General features: G+C 38.8%; 3 protein-coding genes across 8 annotated transcripts in view; 1 reads left to right on the plus strand and 2 right to left on the minus strand.

The window, feature by feature from the left end:
* Nucleotides 1–6,742, plus strand: part of LOC127656479 (uncharacterized) — a 324,970-nt gene extending 318,228 nt beyond the window's left edge. For all 3 annotated transcript variants that reach the window (XM_052144842.1, XM_052144829.1, XM_052144835.1), the window contains one exon: nucleotides 6,646–6,742. The gene's annotated coding sequence lies outside the window, so the exon portion shown is untranslated. The remainder of the gene's footprint in view (nucleotides 1–6,645) is intronic.
* A 2,486-nt stretch (nucleotides 6,743–9,228) lies between these two features.
* znf16l (zinc finger protein 16 like) lies at nucleotides 9,229–18,884 on the minus strand. The gene is made up of 3 exons (XM_052145969.1): nucleotides 18,085–18,884; nucleotides 17,421–17,615; nucleotides 9,229–12,158 (listed from the first exon to the last, which is right to left on the minus strand). Exons 1-3 carry the CDS (start codon nucleotides 18,791–18,793, stop codon nucleotides 11,443–11,445), a joined length of 1,620 nt encoding a protein of 539 aa, XP_052001929.1. The 5' UTR covers nucleotides 18,794–18,884; the 3' UTR covers nucleotides 9,229–11,442.
* A 1,372-nt stretch (nucleotides 18,885–20,256) lies between these two features.
* rgs12a (regulator of G protein signaling 12a) overlaps nucleotides 20,257–21,722 on the minus strand; it is a 71,544-nt gene continuing 70,078 nt past the window's right edge. For 2 of the 4 annotated variants that reach the window (XM_052145957.1, XM_052145948.1), the window contains exon 16: nucleotides 20,277–21,610. In XM_052145957.1, the coding sequence (XP_052001917.1) occupies nucleotides 21,330–21,610 (281 nt within the window). In that variant the 3' untranslated portion in view covers nucleotides 20,277–21,329. Of the gene's footprint in view, nucleotides 21,611–21,722 lie in introns of all 4 variants that reach the window. The other 2 variants (XM_052145939.1, XM_052145931.1) reach the window with 2 other exon arrangements.

Consider the following 21,722-nt stretch of genomic DNA (forward strand, 5'->3'; position numbering starts at 1 on the left):
ACATAAAATATTTAGATTTTTCAGAGAATGTATTTTTAACATATGTATTCTGTCTTACTGTACTGGCAGAGTTAAGTTTAGTCAAAACAAGTAAAAAAAAATCCGAAGTATTTACAATATGTTACTGACCTTGATTAATCTAACGGAATATGTTACAAATTACATTTTACAGCATGTATTCTGTAATCTGTAGTGGAATACTTTTCAAAAGTAACCCTCCCAATCCTAGGTATATGGCTCCCACAGCGTCAGCTACTGATGCAGCATCTTGTTCCTTCCTTTCAGGGAACCAAGGTTACATCAGTAACCTAGACGTTACCTTTCAAGTCAGTCACTTTGACACTGTATCAGTAGCTGTATATAATATATATATATATTTATACTGGCAGCCAAAAGTTTGGTAATGTACAGACTTTGCTCTTATGGAAAGAAATTGGTACTTTTATTCACCAAAGTGGGATTCAACTGATCACAATGTATAGTCAGGACATTAATAATGTGAAAATGTATTATTAAAATTTGAAACGAATGTTCAGAACTTCTTAATCTACTTCAATCAGTACTTCAAAAAATCCTCCTCGTGCAGCAATGACAGCTTTGCAGATCCTTGGCATTCTAGCTGTCATTTTTTCCAGATACTCAGGTGACATTTCACACTTCCTGTAGCACTTGCCATAAATGTGGCTGTCTTGTCGGGCACTTCTCATGCACCTTACAGTCTAGCTGATCCAACAGTTGCTCAATGGGGTTAATATCTTTAACACTCTTTTCCAATAATCTGTTGTCCAATGTCTGTGTTTCTTTGCCCACTCTGATCTTTACTTTTTGTTTTTCTGTGTCAAAAGTGTCTTTTTCTTTGCAATTCTTCTCATAAGTCTTCTCTTTACTCTTGTACATGAAACTGGTGTTGAGCTGGTAGAATTTAATGAAGCTGTCAGCAGAGGATATGTGAGATGCCTGTTTTTTGAGTTATTTCAAAGAGCCCTATAAGTTACCACAACAAAATTACCAATTAAAATAAATTGGTTAAGTACATCAGATAAGAATGACAAACATCTTGTCTATAATATCCTACATTTATTTCAGTTTCATATACACACACACACACACACATTGAGAATCGAGTCGCGACCAACAAACAAAGCCCCACACCCCCACGATTTTATCAATACAACAGTTTCTATTATCCAAAATAACTTTTCATATGTGCAACTTTATATTTTTCAGTGTATTTTGCCCTAATCAGCCTCACATAGCTATAGTGGAAAACACCTGCACTAACCCTCCCCCTCTATCTCTCTCGCATGCACACATGCATGCGCGCGCACACACACACACACACACACAACTTTGTTAACTCCAATGCAGTGCATCCTCCGTTGCTAGTTCTAAAGTGAAGTTTTTGAAATAGCAATGAAGGCTTGATCTGTATCAAAGCTAGATACACTTGATCAACACAACAGTTTCTATATTTTCTAAAATATCTTTGGGAAACACCTTCACCCTCCCCCTCTCTTCAGCTCTCACACACATGTGGACACACATAAATTACAAACACACTCACACTTGCAAGCGAAAAACAGAGCTGTTATGTCAGCGCACACCTGCGTCTCAGTAGGGTTGAAAACAGTTGATAAGGTTTACATCGCAGAATATAGACAAAAATCTGTTTTTTGCATTTTTAGTTTGTGCGCAATGTGTATATATATGTGTGTCCAAGTGTGTGTGTGTGAGAGAGAGAGAGTTTACGATATGGGGAGGGGGAGTGCGAGGTTGTTTCCCACAGATATTACAGATAACATAGAAACTGTTGTATTGATCAAGTGTATCTAGCTTTGATACAGCTCAAGCATTTGTTGCTAGTTCGAAAATGTCGCTTTAGAACTAGAAACGGAGGATGCACTGCTTTTCGCATTGGAGTAACAAGGTTACACAGTGTGTGGGTGTGTGGGTGAGACAAAAGCAAAAGAGAGAGAGAGAGAGAGAGAGAGAGAGAGAGAGAGAGAGAGAGAGAGCCCAAGGAAGCTTTTCAATCGAAATTGAAATACATTTTGGATATTATGGATATTGTTTGTCATTGTAATCAGATGTATTAGAATTTTTTTATAATTGTTTATTGCGTTGTGGTAGCCTGTAGGGCTCTTTGAAATAACTGAAATAATTTGGCGAAGTGATATGGAACCGTTATGCGGTCAAGACCTGGAACTACTTCATAACAGTGCGTTTACTTGAAAAATAATTGCACACCTTAGAACGCCCGTCAACCAATCAGAATCAAGCATTCAATAGACCCGTGGTATAATTTTCAATAGTTCAATGGTCCGCTGTCAATTATTTCTTACATACATATTTATTTCAAATGTTATGAACAGTATGTATGTTCCATTCCAGCCTTGACACTCTCTGGTAATGGGAAGCAGCTGGTTTGCTCTAGCAGCCAGCAGCACTTAAGTGAGGTTTTAATTTGCATTACTGCCATTAGTTTATGAATATGGCTGCTCACCCATTGTCATTGCAGCAAACAATCAAACATGTTTCTATGTGGAAGGCCAAAATTAGACCCTCTTCTTATCAGGTGTCCATAATGATTGTGCCATTCCACAATAAGTGCTCAGGTGTCTATAATGCTGGAATATATTTTTTATTATTATAGAATGCTAAATGTTATAACAAGTCCTCAATTGCATCTTCATTTTAGTTATTCAAATGTACTGTCAGTTTCATTATGCATGAAACCAGAAATTGTTCTATTTGACTCTTTTTTAAATAATGTGTGCTTTAAAGAATTTCGGTGACACTTTCTATGAAGCCCATATTTACGCATTTTAAAGGCATTATCTTGAATTAATGTCTCACAATATACCTTATAATAAGTTATAACTTCTCATAAATACTTTTAACTACATTTCTAATACATTATAAGACTTCCCCTATTTATAGTTATACTTAAAGAGTACAATGCATTATAACACAAGCAACACCCAATTTTAACACATTAGAAGCTAATAAAGTAAGTATAAATGCTGTATAGTGTAAACAGTCAAACAGCTTTATAATGTGATCATTATTTATTTTTATTCTTGGGTGATACAAGATAAGATTGGCTACATGTGTGATCAACATACAATACTTTAGAGAGAGAGAGAGAGCGAGAGAGAGCAGAGAGAGAGAGAGAGAGAGAGAGAGTTTCTTATATATTTTAATCTTGTAGCTTTACAATTGTTTTTCATAATATCTCAATTTACATTGAATGTGTGTTATTTTGTATTTTTTGCATGTTTAATGTATATAACTTTCAGCATGACTTGTAATGTCTTATAACCACTTAAAAATATCTTATGGATGTTCATAAGAAGACATTGCTTTTGTCTCTTTACTTAACGCATATCTATTATATACTATATTAGAAATATACTGTATATAATACATTTCAACTTCTGCGGATAAAATTGGATGTTGCTTTTGTTATAATGCATTATACTCTAAGGTATAACTATGCATATGTAAGTATTATAGGCACGTGCTGTGGACTTTGTGACTGGGAAAGCGTCAAAGATTTTTAATACACATTATTAAACATGTGCCCAAAACACATTATACAGGTGAGTGTAATGTTGCGGAAATGTTATAGATGTAATTTGTTGCCTTAGAACCCACCAGTTAATGGAAACAATTGTCACAGTGGTTAACATCATGACTATATTGTTTTAAATACAGGAGAGTAATACTGCCCATATCGCACAAATTAAAGATTGTCATATATTGAGCCTAGCACGTTTATGTCCATTAAATCATACACTGAACTATTGTGCTAGAAGAGCTTGTTTTGACATACAAAAAAAAAAAAAAAAAAAAATGTATCACAGACTCTTACTTAAACAAGCAAGGGCACACATTCAACATGGCCTTAACCATGCGTATCAGTAAAACAGGGTAAGATATATGCATGTTTAAAATATTCAAGACATGTTTCCCCACATATATATCACATTAAAATTGGTTTATGTACCATAATTTAAATAAATAGAAATTAAAGGTTGACCAATATAGGTTCTTATACGATAATGTGTTGAAAGAAAGAGAAAAGAAAAAGATTTGAGTCATAGTGTGGAATTTTAACTTTAAAGGCTGAAATAACCAGGGACTCTTATTTTGAAATGTATGCGCTTTACTCCATCGGTTTCCTGCTGAAAACCATGGCCTCAGATTTAGAGGTGCTAATCCTCATCCCAGCTGCTTCACACTCGACTGCCAAGCGATCCAGTGAGAGCTGAAGGTTACGGACCGATGATGACATGAAGACAACATCATCTGCAAAAAGCAGCGATGAGATCCCCAGCCAACCGAACCGCACACCTTCCCCACCCCGACTACGCCTCGATATCCTGTCCATGAATATCAAAAACAGGATTGGTGACAAAGCGCAGCCTTGGCGGAGACCAACCCCCACATGGAATGAACTCGACTTCGTGCCGAGGACCCGGACACAGCTCTCGCTTTGGACGTACAGGGATTGGATCGCCCTAAGAAGGGACCCCCCCACCCCGTACTCCCACAGCACCTCCCACAGTCTCTCCCGGGGGACCCGGTCATACGCCTTCTCCAGATCCACAAAACACATGTAGACCGGATGGGCATACTCCCAGGCCCCCTCCAGGATCCTTGCGAGAGTAAAGATCTGGTCCGTCGTTCCACGGCCAGGACGAAAACCGCATTGTTCCTCTTCAATCCGAGGTTTGACAATTGGCCGAACCCTCCTCTCCAGCACCTTGGAGTAAACTTTACCAGGGAGGCTGAGAAGTGTGATAACCCTGTAGTTGGCACACACTCTCTGATCCCCCTTTTTGAAGAGGGGAACCACCACCCCGTTCTGCCACTCCTTAGGCACTGTCCCAGATTTCCGCAATGTTGAAGAGGCGTGTCATCCATGACACCCCCTCCACATCCAAAGCTTTCAGCATTTCTGGTCGGATCTCATCAATCCCCGGGGCTTTGCCACTGCGGAGTTGTTTGACTACCTCAGTGACCTCCCAAAGGGAAATAGAATCAGATCCCCCATCATCCTCCGGCTCTGCCTCTACCATAGAGGGCGTGTTGGGATTTAGGAGTTCTTCAAAGTGTTCCTTCCACCGCCCAATAACCTCCTCGGTTGAGGTCAACAGCGTCCCATCTTTGCTGTATACAGCTTGAATGGTTCCCCGTTTCCCCCTCCTAAGGTGGCGGACAGTTTTCCAGAAGCACTTTGGTGCGGACCGAAAGTCCATCTCCATGGCTTCTCCGAACTTTTCCCACACCCACTGCTTTGCCTCCCTCACGGCCGAGGCCGCAGCCCTTCGGGCCTGTCGGTACCTTGCAACTGCCTCCGGAGACCTCCAGGACAACAAATCCCGGAAGGCCTCTTTCTTCAGTCGGACGGCTTCCCTGACCACCAGTGTCCACCACGGTGTTTGAGGGTTACCACCCCTTGCGGCACCTAAAACCTTGAGGCCGCAGCTCTCCACCGCGGCTTCGGCAATGGAAGCTTTGAACATTGCCCACTCCGGTTCAATGTCCCCAACCTCCGCAGGGATGCCTGAAAAGCTCCGCCGGAGGTGTGAGTTGAAGATCTCGCAGACAGGGACCTCCTCCAAACGTTCCCAGTTCACCCGCACTACTCGCTTGGGCTTCCCAGGTCTGTCCAGAGTCTTTCCCCACCCCCTGACCCAACTCAACACCAGATGGTGATCGGTTGACAGCTCTGCCCCTCTCTTTACCCGAGTGTCCAAAACATATGGCCTCAGATCCGACGACACGATTACAAAATCGATCATCGACCTTCGGCCTAGGGTGCTCTGGTACCACGTACACTTATGAGCATCCTTATGTTCGAACATGGTGTTTGTTATAGATAATCCATGACTAGCACAGAAGTCTAATAACAAACATCCACTTGAGTTCAGATCAGGGAGGCCGTTTCTCCCAATCACGCCTTTCCAGGTGTCCCTGTCATTTCCCACGTTTGCGTTGAAGTCACCCAGCATCACTATGGAGTCCCCTACTGGGGCCCTATTCAGGACTCCATTCAGGGTCTCCAAGAAGGCCGAATACTCTGAACTGCTGTTCGGTGCATATGCACAGACAACAGTCAGAGTTTTCCCCCCCAGAACCCGTAGGCGTAGGGAGGCGACCCTCTCGTCCACCGGGATAAACTCCAACGTAGTGGCGCTCAGATGGGGACTCGTCAGCAGGAAACCGATGGAGTGCGTACTCCAGGTAGGGAATGAGGTTTTGCCCCAAGTGAAGGAGTTCAAGTACCTCGGGGTCTTGTTCACGAGTGAGGGGACAATGGAGCGGGAGGTTGGCCAGAGAATCGGGGCAGCGGGGGCGGTATTGCACTCGCTCTATCGCACCGTTGTCACGAAAAGAGAGCTGAGTCGAAAGGCAAAGCTCTCGATCTACCGGTCAATTTTTGTTCCTAACCTCACCTATGGTCATGAAGGTTGGGTCATGACCGAAAGAACTAGGTCGCGAAGTACAAGCGGCCGAAATGGGCTTCCTCAGAAGGGTGGCGGGCTTCTCCCTTAGAGATAGGGTGAGGAGCTCAGTCATCCGTGAGGTGCTCAGAGTAGAGCCGCTGCTCCTTTGCGTTGAAAGGAGTCAGTTGAGGTGGTTTGGGCATCTGGTAATGATGCCCCCTGGCCGCCTCCCTAGGGAGGTGTTTCAGGCACGTCCAGCTGGGAGGAGGCCTCGGGGAAGACCCAGGACTAGGTGGAGAGGTTACATCTCCACACTGGCCTGGGAACGCCTCGGGGTACCCCAGTCAGAGTTGGTTAATGTGGCTCGGGATAGGGAAGTTTGGGGCCCCCTGCTGGAGCAGCTGCCCCTGCGACCCGACTTCGGATAAGCGGTTGAAGATGGATGGATGGATGCGCTTTACTGCTCCCAGCTACTCATTCAGACAGATAAGGGAAATTAAACGTGCACTCCTACAATAATCTACAACATATTACAACATAAACAATTAAAGGTAAACTTTGTTAAATTTAATCAACACGTCGCTAGACTGCGATTGTTGTCACTGGTGGGCGTTCCTACTGCTGCAGCCGCTTTAACGTTATTGGTGGACTGCACACCTGGACATAGTAGCATTTAAAATGATCCTGCCGATAAAACTAAGATATCATACTAATTTGACAAGGAATCAGTTCTTTTGCCTCTAAAAATGCACATTCTGCATGGGAGAGACCATCTTGCTTGCACTCGAGTGGACTCCGGTATCTCACACTCACCCTGCCTGGAAACGGATGATGTAAGCTCCTTATTCGCTTTCATTGGTAGTCGCATGCAAATGTCTCTCAGCATTTACAAAAAGTTGAAATTTTCTCAACTTGTCTTGTCACTCCCCACCGTGAACTCTACTGCCAATGGTTGTGACAGCTTGTGTCACTGGAAGTCGCTGTGCTTTCACTGAAAATGAATGGGATGTGTCGCTGTCTCCCACAATGTAGCTGGCAGTGTGAACAGGGCTTGAGCTGCATTCACACTGCCAGCTAATTTGTCGCTGCATGTCACCAGTGGCTGGTGGTTAGGTCACTAGTGGTGTGTATGGAGAGTCTAAACAGCACTGTTTCTTGATATTTCATATTATTATTAAAATATTAGGATCACGTGAGCTCTACATCTTCTCTCGTATTGGCTGTCGCTCCAGAAAGTTGCTCTTCATTTGCATAAATTGAAACATTTATCAAATTTGTCACGTCGCTGGACACGCCCACATCCGGTCGCCAACAGTCGCCGTCGCTTGTGTTGCCGGAAGTTGCCAGCTCTCATTGAAAATTAACGAGATGAGGTTGTTTTGTCGCTGGCAGTGTGAACACCGCTTTAATGATTGCAAACTGCTATGCAACAGCAGGAAACACTCACAAGCTCCCGCGTGCTTGGAGAAAATACAACAGTGATCATGTTTTCGCTCTGAAGGATGTAGCTGGTCTGAATACATTTATGTATTCAGACCATAATCTTTTGAAGTTTGATAATCACATTAGGTCATTTCAAAATTCCTGTCTTTTCGCCCCCAAATTTAAATAATTAACTTTTGTTGTATCATTTAAGATATTTAAGACATTTTATGACCTTACATTTTAGAAAACTGAATTTAAACATTTTAAGAATCTGCGGGAACCCTGCTAATCTGACCACCAAAGACAACATTCTTAAGCTGAATGCACAGGCAAATGTAACGTAAAAACGTCAGTCTACATCCCTTAATATACATATTTTTAAACAGACACTTTGCCCTTGTTATATATCAGACAGAGCATAACACAAGAAGGACATGATTGTCAGATCACCACTTCAAAGCCTCAGACTAACCAGAAACAATGAACTAACTAGCATCAATAACACAGATTTTTTTATAAATATATTAACTTACCTTTACTTGAACACAAAATCCATGCATCTCTCCTTGAAAATGAACATCTCTGTCACTTTGTTGTAAAAGTCGCCCGCTTGTTGATAGCCTCTAATTCTTGATTTTTTATTTCCAAATCCACGTAGGTCATCGATGCTTACACTATATGCATTTTATCACTTAGTAACGCATTAGTTACAAGAACTTGAACATGCTGACACAAAACCAAAATGTAGCCGGTCAGATAGCGTGACTTGGCTTACTCATTTTGGTAAGCATGCTTACCTTGGTCATTTGTAATAGCGGGCGTGACTTTGAATGAATATACAGTGTTGATACTTATAAATAAGGGTTATACCTGAGGGTGGCGACAAAGCTAATAAATGAATAACTGTCTGAGCTGCTCAACTTAGTTGAAAGATGAGGAATGAAAACAGAAGTTAATACTAACAATTACATTTAAATTATTAATTGTGTCATTTTTCCGTTCACCCTTCTGTTAGGTAAGCACTGCTTACCTCCCTTATATGGACAGCATGTCCCTGAAGTATTATAATGTATTATTGTTGTTACAATTATTTATAAGTTATAAAATATTATATAAGGTGTATTATGAGACATTACAAATGCATTATAATACCTTTACAATTCATAATAAATATGGGCTTCATAGAGTTACTAGTTTCAGCTGAGTTTTTTGTTTTTTTTAAGCATGTAGGCTACTAACAGTTCCATATAAACCAAATACAAAACACACGTTGTGAAATCTATTACAATTATTATATTAATACAAGTTATGGAAGGGTTTCTTGATAATATTCAAGTATCACATTCCCACAGGCTGGTTCTCTATAAGGTTTAACTAAAGGGTTTTGATTCTTAAAATCCAATTTCATAATCCTTGCTTTCGATGGATGGATGGATGGATGGATGGATTTTCATCCTGGGTTCGAGTCCCAACTCAACCTTTCTGTGTGGAGTTTGCATGTTCTCCCCGTGTTCGCGTGGGTTTCCTCCGGGTGCTCCAGTTTCCCCAAAAGACATGCAGGTTACGTTAATTGGAGACCCTAAATTTCCCGTAGGTGTGAGTGAGAGTGTGATGGACTGGCCACCTGTCCAGGGTGTTTCCCTGCCTTTGGCCCAAGATGGCAGGGATAAGCTCCAACACTTCCTGCGACCCTACATAGGACAAGTAGCTATAGAAGATGGATTAATGTCCAAAGACCTTGATGCAATAACAAAAATCATCCACACGATGGCAGCCTTTTTAAATGTGCTCCAAAGCATAAAACAAACATGAGGTATGATACAATGCTGACTATCCCCAACACACCAATTAGTATGTTTCTGCTGAGGCAAACTTACAGATAAAAATAGGATTTCTTGTTTTAGCTTATAGTCTATTTCCACAGGGATTCGTCCAGAAGTAGCAATGTAAAAACTACCAAAACAAGTAATCCAGATGGAGAACAATCACTCAAAGTTTTTAAAGGAATAGTTAACCCAAAAATGAAAATTCTCTCATTTACTCACCCTCATGCCATCTCAGATATGTATGACTTTTTTCTTCAGCAGAACACTTCAGAATATTTCAGCTCTATAGGTCCATACAAAGCAAGTTAATGAGACCAATATTTTAAAGCTCCAAAAAGCACATAAAGGCAGCATAAAAGTATATATGTCCATAAGACACCAGTGGTTTAGTCTATGTCTTCTGAAGCGACCCAATAATTTTTGGGTGAGAACAGACTAAAATAGAACTCCTTTTTTTTACTATAAATCTTGACATAAGCGGTCTCCTTGGCATAATCTTGATTTCAATCTTGATTACACTTCCTAGCACCATCTAGATCTCTGCTCATGTGTCAAGCACGAGGAAGTGTAATCGAGCGTGAAATCATGATTGTGCCTAGAGACTGCAATGGCAAGGTGTACATTGAAAAAGGAGTTACATTTTGGGCTGTTCTCACTCAAACCTGATTAGATCACTGTAGAAGACATGTATTAAACCACTGGACTGAATTTTTGGGTGAACTATACACTAACTACAGGCCATCTCTTAAGGTCATCTTCTCGATCTTTAACCCACAACTTTGATGGGTACGGCACTGTCAAAAGAGAGTCATCGTGACTGTTAAGTATCAACATTTAAAAAAAACTGTAATATCCTAAACATCACATCGGGCTAAAAACATATGCCAATGCAAATTAAAACAGTGGAGTCCAGAAAATAAAAACAGGCTTCTTTTATGAATTGTGGAACACTTCTGCACTCAGGAAAAAGGTTGATTACGAAGTTTATTGACCTTGTACCATGGTATTCCTTAAAGCACCATGTACACCATGTACATCCTACCATGTAAATAGCACTGTTTATGCATATGGTAATTATTCAGTACCATGGTATATATATAAAGATACCATGGTATTACCATTTGGTACCACTGCTGTACCATAGTACTTTTCGCAAGGGGTGGAAGTGATTCTAATTGACAGGCTATAATTATCATTATATCAACTTCCAAATTCCAAATTTTTGTAAGATGTATTTTGCTCTGTTAAACTACCTTGTGGATACATGCAATGTCGTTCCGAACTCTGTCAGAAGTTCTGAACGACTCCTTTACAAAAATCCAAATGTAAAAAAGATCCACAATATGATTGAATGATTTTTATTTAGTGGAATCTTAAAATACTGTGTATGGACATCTAAATGCCTTTGAAGTTTAAATATTATTGCAAAATGTTTCAAAAAGGAACATTTGACAAGTAGCATGAACGAGAAAGACGTGGTAATTCATACAGCTTCAATATTTAACAAATTGTTAATTGTTTTTTTTTTTACTGTCATGACAACACAAAATGTTATATATGCACCACAGTCAGGTAGGTGACCATTTTGAAACCGTTCATACTTTCTTTCTCTTGTCTGAGTCTGTCCATTCGGCCACTTATGAAACCACTCACACCTCTTTTCAGTTCAGCATGTCTCTTAGCGAGTTGAAACTTGTCCCTTTTATGAAGAAATCTGACACATTATCCATTTGCTATTACCCAGTCTGCACTTTGTCCTCCTGTGCCCATGCTGGACTATGCCCACTGGGTAACTGGGCAGTAGGCATACAGCGATGACTCTTGTATGTGCCTAGATGCCTGAAGCTCCGCCCACACTGGTAGCAAGAGTAGGGTGTGGCGCCGCTGTGAATACGCATGTGTGTATATAAATTACCAAGCTCTTTAAATCTGCGACCACACTGGGGACAAGCATATGGGCTCTCTCCCGTATGTACACGCTGGTGCCGTTTTAGTCCGGACAACACCGGGAAGCCTTTACCGCACTGCGGGCAGGGGAAGGGGCTCTGGGCTCCACTGTGGCTGAGCCGGTGGCTCTTGAGACGTGCAGCGTGCCGGAAACGCTCCCCACATTCTGGGCAGACGAAGGGCTTCTCACCGGTGTGGATGCGCTGGTGCTGCCGTAGGTTGCCCAAATAGTTGAAATGACGGCCGCAGTCACCACACTCATAGCCACCCTCCACTTTCTTCTCCCGTGCCCCCCTCACGGCAGGTCCTTCTGGGCCTACCAGAACTCGCCCCACTTCACCCAATTCACCCTCCGCGTGAGAGGAGGAAGCACCCACAGGGGACTGCAGAGCCAGGGTACTCTCGTCATGGTGCATGAGCTTTACATGTTCCTCCAGGAATGAAGAGTCAGGGCAGAGAGTTCCACAGAAGGGGCAAATGAATGTGTGAGCTGAGAACTGCTGACCTAAAAGAGGTTGTCAGTAAATCAATAAATGTTACGAAATCACACCAAAAGTACTTAATGTCAATCACAGGCCTAAAAATTCTATTTTTAAGGTGATGAAAGTCATCTGCTGTTGGGCTACTGCTTGTTGTTATTATGTTTAATAGTGCCTAGGGCTGGGTATTTATACAGATTCCCAATTTGATTTAGATTCATATGCTCTTGATTAAAAAAAAAAAATAATAATAATTTATAACATAAAAATATTAATTTTACAAATGTTATTTTTTTGTGTTCATTTTCATCAGTTTATTCATTGGATTCGATTATTTAAATTAACATTCCATCAATTCCATCAATAAATATGATGTCTTGAAATTACATATATCGCATATACATTGAGTACAAAAGGTTGCATCCCCCTTTTGTCTCATAAGTTTACACACCCCTTTTAGAATTTATACAAATATATACATAGTCCCTCAATAGTCCAAATGTGTCAAAGCAGGCTGTCGACAGCATATAGCCACTGTTGGGAAGAAATCAAATGTGCAGAAGATGCTGGGAAACCAAAGAACGTGCAGTACATGGAGGACTTTTCTCAAGAAAAGTGAGCTGCTTTACTGCTCATGGCAAAGCAGGGACTCATGCACAAATATTACAAAAGATACAAACAGTCATTATATCCTTTTCCACCATTGGGCAGATTGGTGCTGAGCATGGTATGGAATGGTTACAATAGCATTTCCACTTGAGTACGGTTCGGCACTGCACGATTATAAACCGCTCTCTGCCCGAATTCTTGGCACAGTTAGCCAACCATCCTAAACCATTCTCAATGGCTTTTGTCTGTGGCAACTCATTTAGTGTATCGACATGGTTTAATTATGATGTTTTAACAAGTATCGTAGCCTACATTTCTTTTTCTAAACACCTTTAGAAAACACTGGCACGGAACAGTACGTTTTTGCGATGAGAACTGTTAGGCCCAATGGTACGAGGGGATGTAAACTTTTGAACAGGATCATTTGAGAAAATTAAGTTATTATTTTGTCTTGTGGAGTATATGTAATTACCTATATGTCAAATAAGTTCATTAGGGCAGTACTAAATAATAAGACAAAATGATTTTTGCAGATTCTGCAAGGGGAAAGCTAATTTTGCGCTCAACTGTATATATTTAGTTACATGTTTATTGTTTACATACATCATTTGTATTATTTACAAGTATTTATATTGATTTATAGAACACAAGCTAAACCGGTACTGTCTCTTTAAGAATAGCATTTCATTGTCAGCAAATAAATCACCAGGCCCAGACGGGTTTTCTGGAGAATTTTATAAAACTTTCTGGCCACAACTTAAATTGGTTTTTATGTTAATGGTTAATGACTTCGCTAGTCATAATGCTCTTCCTGCATCTATGAAAACGGCTAGAATTTCTGTTATTTTGAAAGAAGGTAAAGACCCTCAGATTTGTGCCTCATATAGGCCTATAAGTTTGCTTAATTGTGACTATAAAATTATTACAAAACTGTTAGCAAAGAGATTAGAAGCAATTCTCCCTAAGTTAATAAAGTTAGACCAAACTGGATTCATTAAAGGCCGTCATTCATCTGATAATACTAGACGGCTGTTCAATATTATTCATTATTTGAATCAGAAAAAACACCTTCACTATTAATATCTCTTGATGCCGAGAAGGCATTTGATCGTCTAGAATGGGATTTTCTGTTCTTAGTATTAGATAAATTCAAATTAGGTTATAACTTCATTCAATGGATTCAAGCAATATATAATACTCCAAATGCAACTGTTTACACTTATAATGTAGAATCTCCTCGAATGTATTTAGGAAGAGGTACCAGACAAGGCTGTCCTCTCTCTCCATTATTATTTGTTATTGCTTTAGAACCATTTGCTGAGTTGATTAGAAATAATCCTATGATAAAGGGAGTGACTACAGGCATGCAATATCATAAAATTTCACTTTATGCGGACGATACTTTATTATTTGTTACTGAACCTATGTTAACCTTGCGCCATGTTCTGGCAGATATTCAAAAATTCTCTGCGATTTCAGGGTACAAGGTTAACTTACAAAAATCAATTGCTTGTCCTCTTAATATTCCAAATGAAAATAATGTCAAGAAAGAATGCCCCATTCCCTGGTCTGTATATGGTTTTAAATATCTTGGAATTCAAGTGACACCCGTTTTGGATAAACTATTTAAGGACAATTATAACCCTTTACTGGAGATTTGTAAAAGAAACTTCAGACCTGGTCTGTCCTCCCACTATCTCTTATTGGGAAAATTAATGTTATTAAAATGAGTATACTCCCTAAGTTTATTTACGCTTTTAATATGTTACCATGTTATATTTCTTTTCTTTTTTAAGCTAATTAATAGATGTTTAACAAAGTTTATATGGAACAACAAGACTCCGTGAATTAAGTTGTCCACTTTAACAAAATTAGATTTAAAAGGGGGCTTAGGACTTCCAAATTTTCAGTGGTATTACTGGGCCTGCCAAATTAGAAATATTATAGGTTGGAAGCTGGAAAACAGTTCCCTGTGGGTAACTTTGGAATCATTAGTATGCTATCCATTGGAGATTACATCAACACTTTATGTTAATAACTTGAAGTTTCTGATGAGTGTAGAGGGGCTGCCCCCTTACAAGCCACACTGAAAGCTTGGCAGGATTGTAATAGGTATTTGAGCACAAAAGGTCATATAAGTAAAAACTCTCCTATTGCATTTAACCCTGACTTTTTAGCACTTTCCCAAACTGATTTTCGAAACTGGTCACTTCATGGGCTGAAAATTTTTACGATATGTTTGATGAAGACTCTTAAGTCTGTTAAATCGCTTACTGCTATTTGTGTTGAATATCAAATTCCTAGAACAGATTTTTTTAAATATCTGCAGGTTCGATCATATTATTACATCTCTACATAAAAAGGGACAACTTAGATTATATTCTACAGAGTTGGAAAAATTTATTATTTCTGCTACTTCGGTTAAGGGAAGATTTCTCATTTTTATAAAATTCTGTTAGAAAGCTCCCCAAATTCTTTTTTTCTCTGAGAACAAATTGGGAATTAGAGCTTAAAAGGAAGTTCAGCTTAAAAAGAATGGTTAACTTTGTGTATTAATTTGACCTTACCTTTGAGTGTGAACATTAAAGTTAAAGAAACTAATTATAAATTTCTGTATAAATACTATATAACTCCAGTGAAGCTTAATAAATTTAATGACACAAACTCTCCTATGTGTAGAAAATGTGGAATTGAATTAGGAACATTCATGCATTTATTTTGGAATTGTAAAGCTATTTTTTCTTTTTGGGGAAGATTCATAAAGTAATTCAAGATATGTGTAATTGTACTTTTGAGCTATGCCCTATGTTATATTTATTGAATTATGATATTGAAAATAAGTTTCCTTTACACAAAAATGTGTGTTTACAATGTTTTCTTATTTTGCAAAAAAATGCATACTTACTGCATGGATTTCCCAGTCAGGACCCACACTGGGTCAATGGCTGGATCAGATAATAGATTTGTTGCCCATTGAAGAAATTACAAGTAAACAGCATTCAAGACTGCAAGAGTTCCAAACCACATGGTCCTTAGTATTAAATTATATAGAGACTATACAATTATCAACTTAAATGGAATAATGGATAACCCACAGACTGTGTAGATTCTTTTTTTTTTTTGTTGTTGTTGTTGTGTGTCTTGTCGATATACTTAGCGGTATTCTTCTTGGTGTTTTCTGTGATTGTGTTGTTGTTGATTGTGTAATGTGTTAAATTGTTAAATTGTGAATTAAAAAAAAAAAAAAAAAGAATAGCGGCAGGTCAGATTTATTCGTCTGGGAGAAGTGTTTTGGTTGAGCACACATTAATGATAACATTAACAATGGAGTCGCATCTGTGCTGTGTGGTTAGAATTAAATGTTTCTATTTTTGTTGTTTTGGTCAACAACTGACTGTAAAGAACAGAAAGAGTATTAAAAGAGACACATCAATATAGAGGGTAGGGCATGGCATTGTTTCCTGCACCACTTTTCCACAGAGGTGCTCCACCACTACTGAATCCCCATTCTACAGCAAAATAATGAATTCTAAATTGTGAGCTTGAACTCTAAATTAAATGTGATAAGATAAAAATAGTGTGTGCTGCGCAATAACACAAAAACAACACGTCTCTCTATTGTATTTTGTGGGGCTGAACGATCAATACAAATCTAATCGAAATCAAGATATGTCCTTGTGCAATTATTAAACTGCAAATGGCTGTTATTTAATTTAACAATCTGCATGCACTGCTGTGTCCTGAGAGGAGATGAAAGCATTTCACCATATTTGGAATGCAGGGTTCATACAGATGCTTCAAAGTTAAATTCAAGGACTTTTCAAGCACACTTTTATATGTTTTCAAGCATTATGCTCGAGATGTTATTAAAACTAATTATTTTTGTTAATTTTAAATAAACATATTTTAACCATTCAGTTCATTTATTTTCATAACAGCACTTATTACAAGTAAAACAATGAGCATCTTTAACTACATATTCTCACAGTCACAATTCTTGGTTCATTCATGACAATTTATTTTTTTGAAGAATCTATATCGAGATCACTCAAATGAAGGTCAAAATTAATCAGAAAATCTATATTTGTTTACCCAGCCCTAAAAGAGGCCCAAAAAATATTAAACACTGAAGTCACAATTCAGAATGTGTGACATTCTCCATCATTTTGAGTCACTTTGACCCAGCAACCCATTTTGAATTGTATGGACTAAAGTACAAAGGAAAAGCTTCCAAATTATGTGTCTACTCTGAACCTCAGCCAAAACATAATCCTTTACATTTTGAACTCAAAATGCATTTCTGGGTCAAAATGATGGAGCAGGTTACATTTATGCATTTCAACCAAAATCTGCTTTTCCTCTGCTAGAAATTGGTAGACCTTTTCTCAGTGGTCACATCACTCACTGAGTCATTTTTGCAATTATGTTCAGCCAATTGTTTCAAAGGCCATTTTAGTGGATATAATTGATGTAGTTTACATTAGGTTCACACGGGTGTCCTTGCACAGTAACTACAGTTGAAGATCACATCAACTATTGACACGTTCATCTAAGTTTGACAAACAAAACGTTTGTCTTAACTTTTAACAGTGTATAACGGTACAAGTGCACACCACAAAAATTATTTCCAGCTACTCTTATTGCCTACTACCAAATTATCTTTCATTTAAAACACAGACCTGGCTCCATTCTGTCCACACTGTCCTCCGCTGGGCTGCTCCTGTCATCCAATGGGGAGTCCTGAGATTCCAGAGGAAAATGGGCAGCGTTTGGGTCAGACACTGATCTTAAACTTCCTCTTCCTCCTTCAGAGTCATCATTTTCATCCTCATCATCTACACCGAGTACATTCTCACACTTTGTTTCTGTATCACCTAATGAAAAGAGGAAATCAGGCATAATTACAATACTTTTTAGTTTTTGCTGATTTATTCAGAAAAGTTGAACCTTAAAGCTTTGACATGTTGCATTAAACATATACATTTGCATGTACTTTTTTTTATACAACATCTTCCATGCAGTTCATGCAAAAGTTGAAAGAATAGACTTAGTGGTAAATGTCAAGCACGGCACAGCTACAAGTAAAATATTGCAACAACAGCTCTTGCTACAACAACATTTGAGAACATAATACAATGCATATAATGAGTAAAATTCATGCATAATTTAAGTAACTACCAGAATATATTTATTTCAAGGTACATGCGTACTATATGCAACTACATGCACACTACAATGCAAGAAGGTTATGCAATCATAATGCATGCATACTTTATGTAACACTACATGCATAATGTATGCATTCTATACAACCTTAATGCATGCTTTTATGATGAAGATTACCTTTAAAATCGGAGTTGAGCTCCACTCCAGCCATCCACTCATAGTCATACATGCGTTTACTGGCGGACGGCAGCATGTTGAAGATGTCCGTGTCTGTGTCCGTGTCTCCGGGAGCGCTGTCCGTCCACAGGCTCAGATGCGTGTGCGGTTGCGGTTTGGTCCGAATGTCCCGCTCTGATCCAAAGGCCTGATCGCTCTGGTCGCTCTCCACTTCAGCACCACCGCGCTGGTTCTTGTCCTTCATAAGATAGTCGCAGATAGCGTTAATGTTCTCCTTCTTCACCACGGGAGTCCCGAGTTTGGCTTTCTTCGTGTCGGTGCCGTGTTTCTGGCCCTGTTGGTGGTCTGATTTCCTGAACTCCAGAATGCTGGAGTTGGGAACTCTTCCTCCGTCTTTCTCCGTTGACTCCAGTTTGGCCTTGAGCAGCTCGATCTCGTCGCTTTTTTCGCGGAGCTCCATCTTCAGGACGCGGATACGGACGCTGACCAGTTTGCGTATCTCGGACAGCGCGGACTCCAGCACCACCGTGATGTTCTTGCCCAGATGCTCCGTGATCTCGGTCACCGAACATACAAGCTGTTCGTCGGGTTCGAGCTCGGAGAAATCCTCCTCATCACGGTTGAAAGCCCCTTTGTTGTCCATAAACGCGCTCTGGGACTCCGAAGACTGTCCCGTTTCTATATAGCAGTGGTTTCTTTTTCGGTTCATGTTATAAAGCGCAAGCAGTCAGCTGCGATGTCTCAGTATTTTGATCGTGATGGGCACTGAGGTTGCACAGACACCACTGAACACCAGGCTAACTTCCTCCCACTTCGGAAGTGGAGGAATTAAAGAGCGTCCTCTACTGAGCCTTCCTTTAGTTGCAATATTCACGTTTCAGCTAAAAAAAAAAAAAAAAACTCAACTATTTTATTTTTCAGTGTCATTAGAAATTTACGAAATATATGGCACTCCATAAGGTGCACTTATGTTGACATAATGGAGAAAATAAGATGATATTTGCCATAATGGAGAATTAATAGATTTAAACATGTCAGAATATATTTAAATAATAATTGAATAATTAATGTATTGAGTAAAATATTAAATGAATAGTAATTGATTTCAAATTTACAACATTAATTATTGTTAAACCTAGGGTAACAATGGACATCAGAGCAGACCAATAAATAAAGTGTAGTAAATAATAATAATAATAATAATATAATAATAATAATAATAATAATAAACTTAATCCTATACCGTGAAAAGAAATGTTGGGATTTATAAAAAAATTAAAAAAACGTATAGGAAATGATTTCCATGCAGAAATTGCTGGTAAATTTAACAGACCATATTTTCAAATGAAGGCTTCACACAATTCTTGGTGGCTTTAATTAGACATTCTCAAGTAAATTTTACCTGTAATACTCATGTTTCATGTAAATTTTACTCACTCTTTGTACGTTTTACTTTAGCATTGTATCACTGAATCAAGCTATGCTTTTAAATCATACTAATATTTCAATGCTTTTTTTTTATTATTATTAATCGTATTTAATCATGTACCAAATTACACATGGAAGCTTTCGACATGAACCTTAATGTGTGCTATGTAGTCTATTAGACAACATCACTTTGCTTAAATGGCGATAGAAAAAATTTCTAGATCTGCGCACACAGAACTCAATACTTGGTGCTATTGGTAATATTTTCAAGTTCACGCTTAAACTAAATTATTCAATGTAGTAAGTACTTAATCTTTTCTGCTACATTTACTTCACCATAAAATCATTTTGTAATGTATTTCTGTGAGTTTCCAAGTTGTGATTAGCTGATGTATACATATACAAATCTTACTAACTGTGCTGTTAAGAATTGTCTTGGCTGCACAGTACATCAGAAGATAATGACAGAGCTAAAATATTAAAATGATTTGTATGAGGCCAGCAGGTTATACAAAAACTCTTGGCCTGTCAAACAGCCTCACATTAAATTGCTTATAAAATATACAGTATATGAATTTGTACAATTTATATATAGCCTGTTAATTATTTGTTTAAAATGAATGCATTTTGTTTTGTTTTCCTTTAAATCATCTGTCTCTATGACTAAAACAAAAGACACCTGCCACATTTGTGCTCATTGGACATATTTGCTCTTCATCTGGGTCAAAATGTAGTTTTAATGTCAACAAATTAATTGTCTCACTCGTAACAATGAACTTCTTCCCACATGTTACTAATCCGCTTTGACAACTCATTACAATGAGAACACAGTGATCACACAAATAGTTTTTTCTAAAAAAAAAAAAAAAATGTTTTAAACATGTTTAATAATACAAATTTTCTTTAATGAATCTGTGCTGACATACATCTGGATGGTGTTTCAATGTACAAGACAGTCGTGGGGTAAAAAAAAAAAAATGCATTCGAAGGAATTAAACTGAATTGGTGCACCATACGTTCCATAATAAAAATGTATACCATTTGCATTTACCTTCCACTGAATTTCCCAACTATTTAACATGGTACTCTGTTTTATAACCCCAATCTAATATTGAACATATTTTTATTATCCATAAATAAAGAATGGTCTGAAGGTACAAAGAATTAATTGAAGGAATAGTTCACCCTAAAAACTAAAAATTCTCTCATCATTTACTCACCCTCATGACATCCCATATGTGAATGACTTTCTTTCTTCTGCTGAACACAAACAAAGATTTTAAGTAGAATATCTCAGCTCTGTAGGTCCATATAGATCCAGTTTGTAGGCTTGAACATGATTTCAAGCTTGATTACACTTCCTGGTGTTTAACGCTTGTGCGTAGCACTAGATGGCTCTAGAAAGTCTAATTGAGCTTGAAATCATGATCACCAAGGAGACTGTAGATGTCAAGATTTATAGTGTAAAATTAGTTACATTTTGGTGTGTTCTCATCCAAAACCAATTGAATCGCTTCAGAAGACATGGATTAAACCACTTGAGTCTTAAGGATTACTTTTATGTTGCCTTTATGTGCCTTTTGGAGCTTGAAAGGCTCTTCAAAAAAATCTTCATTTGTGTTCTGCAGAAGAAAGAAAGTCATAAACATCTGGGATGGCATGAGGGTAAAATGATGAGAGAATTTACATTTTTGGGTGAACTAACACCCAAACACTAACATTTCTATCTTAGTTTACATTATTAACATACACAATATTTTCCACATCTGCTTTTCAAGCTTCATATCAGTCTTTGAAAACCCTAAAAGCAGCTTCCCTCAGACAAACGTGGCTTTATATTCCACTGTTTCGCTCTCGCTGACTTCCAGCACCCCGCTAAGGGGACGGGACGCTTCTGTGGAGGGGTAAATGCCATTTTTCATTTTGTTCTGACACTGCCGAATCTCAGCTGCGTAGCCCTCAAAGCTGTCCTCTAGAGTTACCCCCTCCACACTGAGCCCCTTGTCCAGCACAACTGAGTTCATTTGGGATACTGAGGAGAGACACTGTTCCCTCCGGTGGGTGATACATAAAGTGCATATTTTTCCTCCCTCTGTACCTGGAGAAGGCAGTTAGCACAAAAGTTAGTGAAGCATTTGTGAAGAAAAGTACAGACAGAACCTAGAAATTTGGAACCGAAGAATTAGACTGATCCAAGATTGATTGGTTAA

Source organism: Xyrauchen texanus, chromosome 2 (genome assembly GCF_025860055.1).
Source record: "Xyrauchen texanus isolate HMW12.3.18 chromosome 2, RBS_HiC_50CHRs, whole genome shotgun sequence".
In the NCBI taxonomy this organism is placed as follows: Eukaryota; Metazoa; Chordata; class Actinopteri; order Cypriniformes; family Catostomidae; genus Xyrauchen; species Xyrauchen texanus.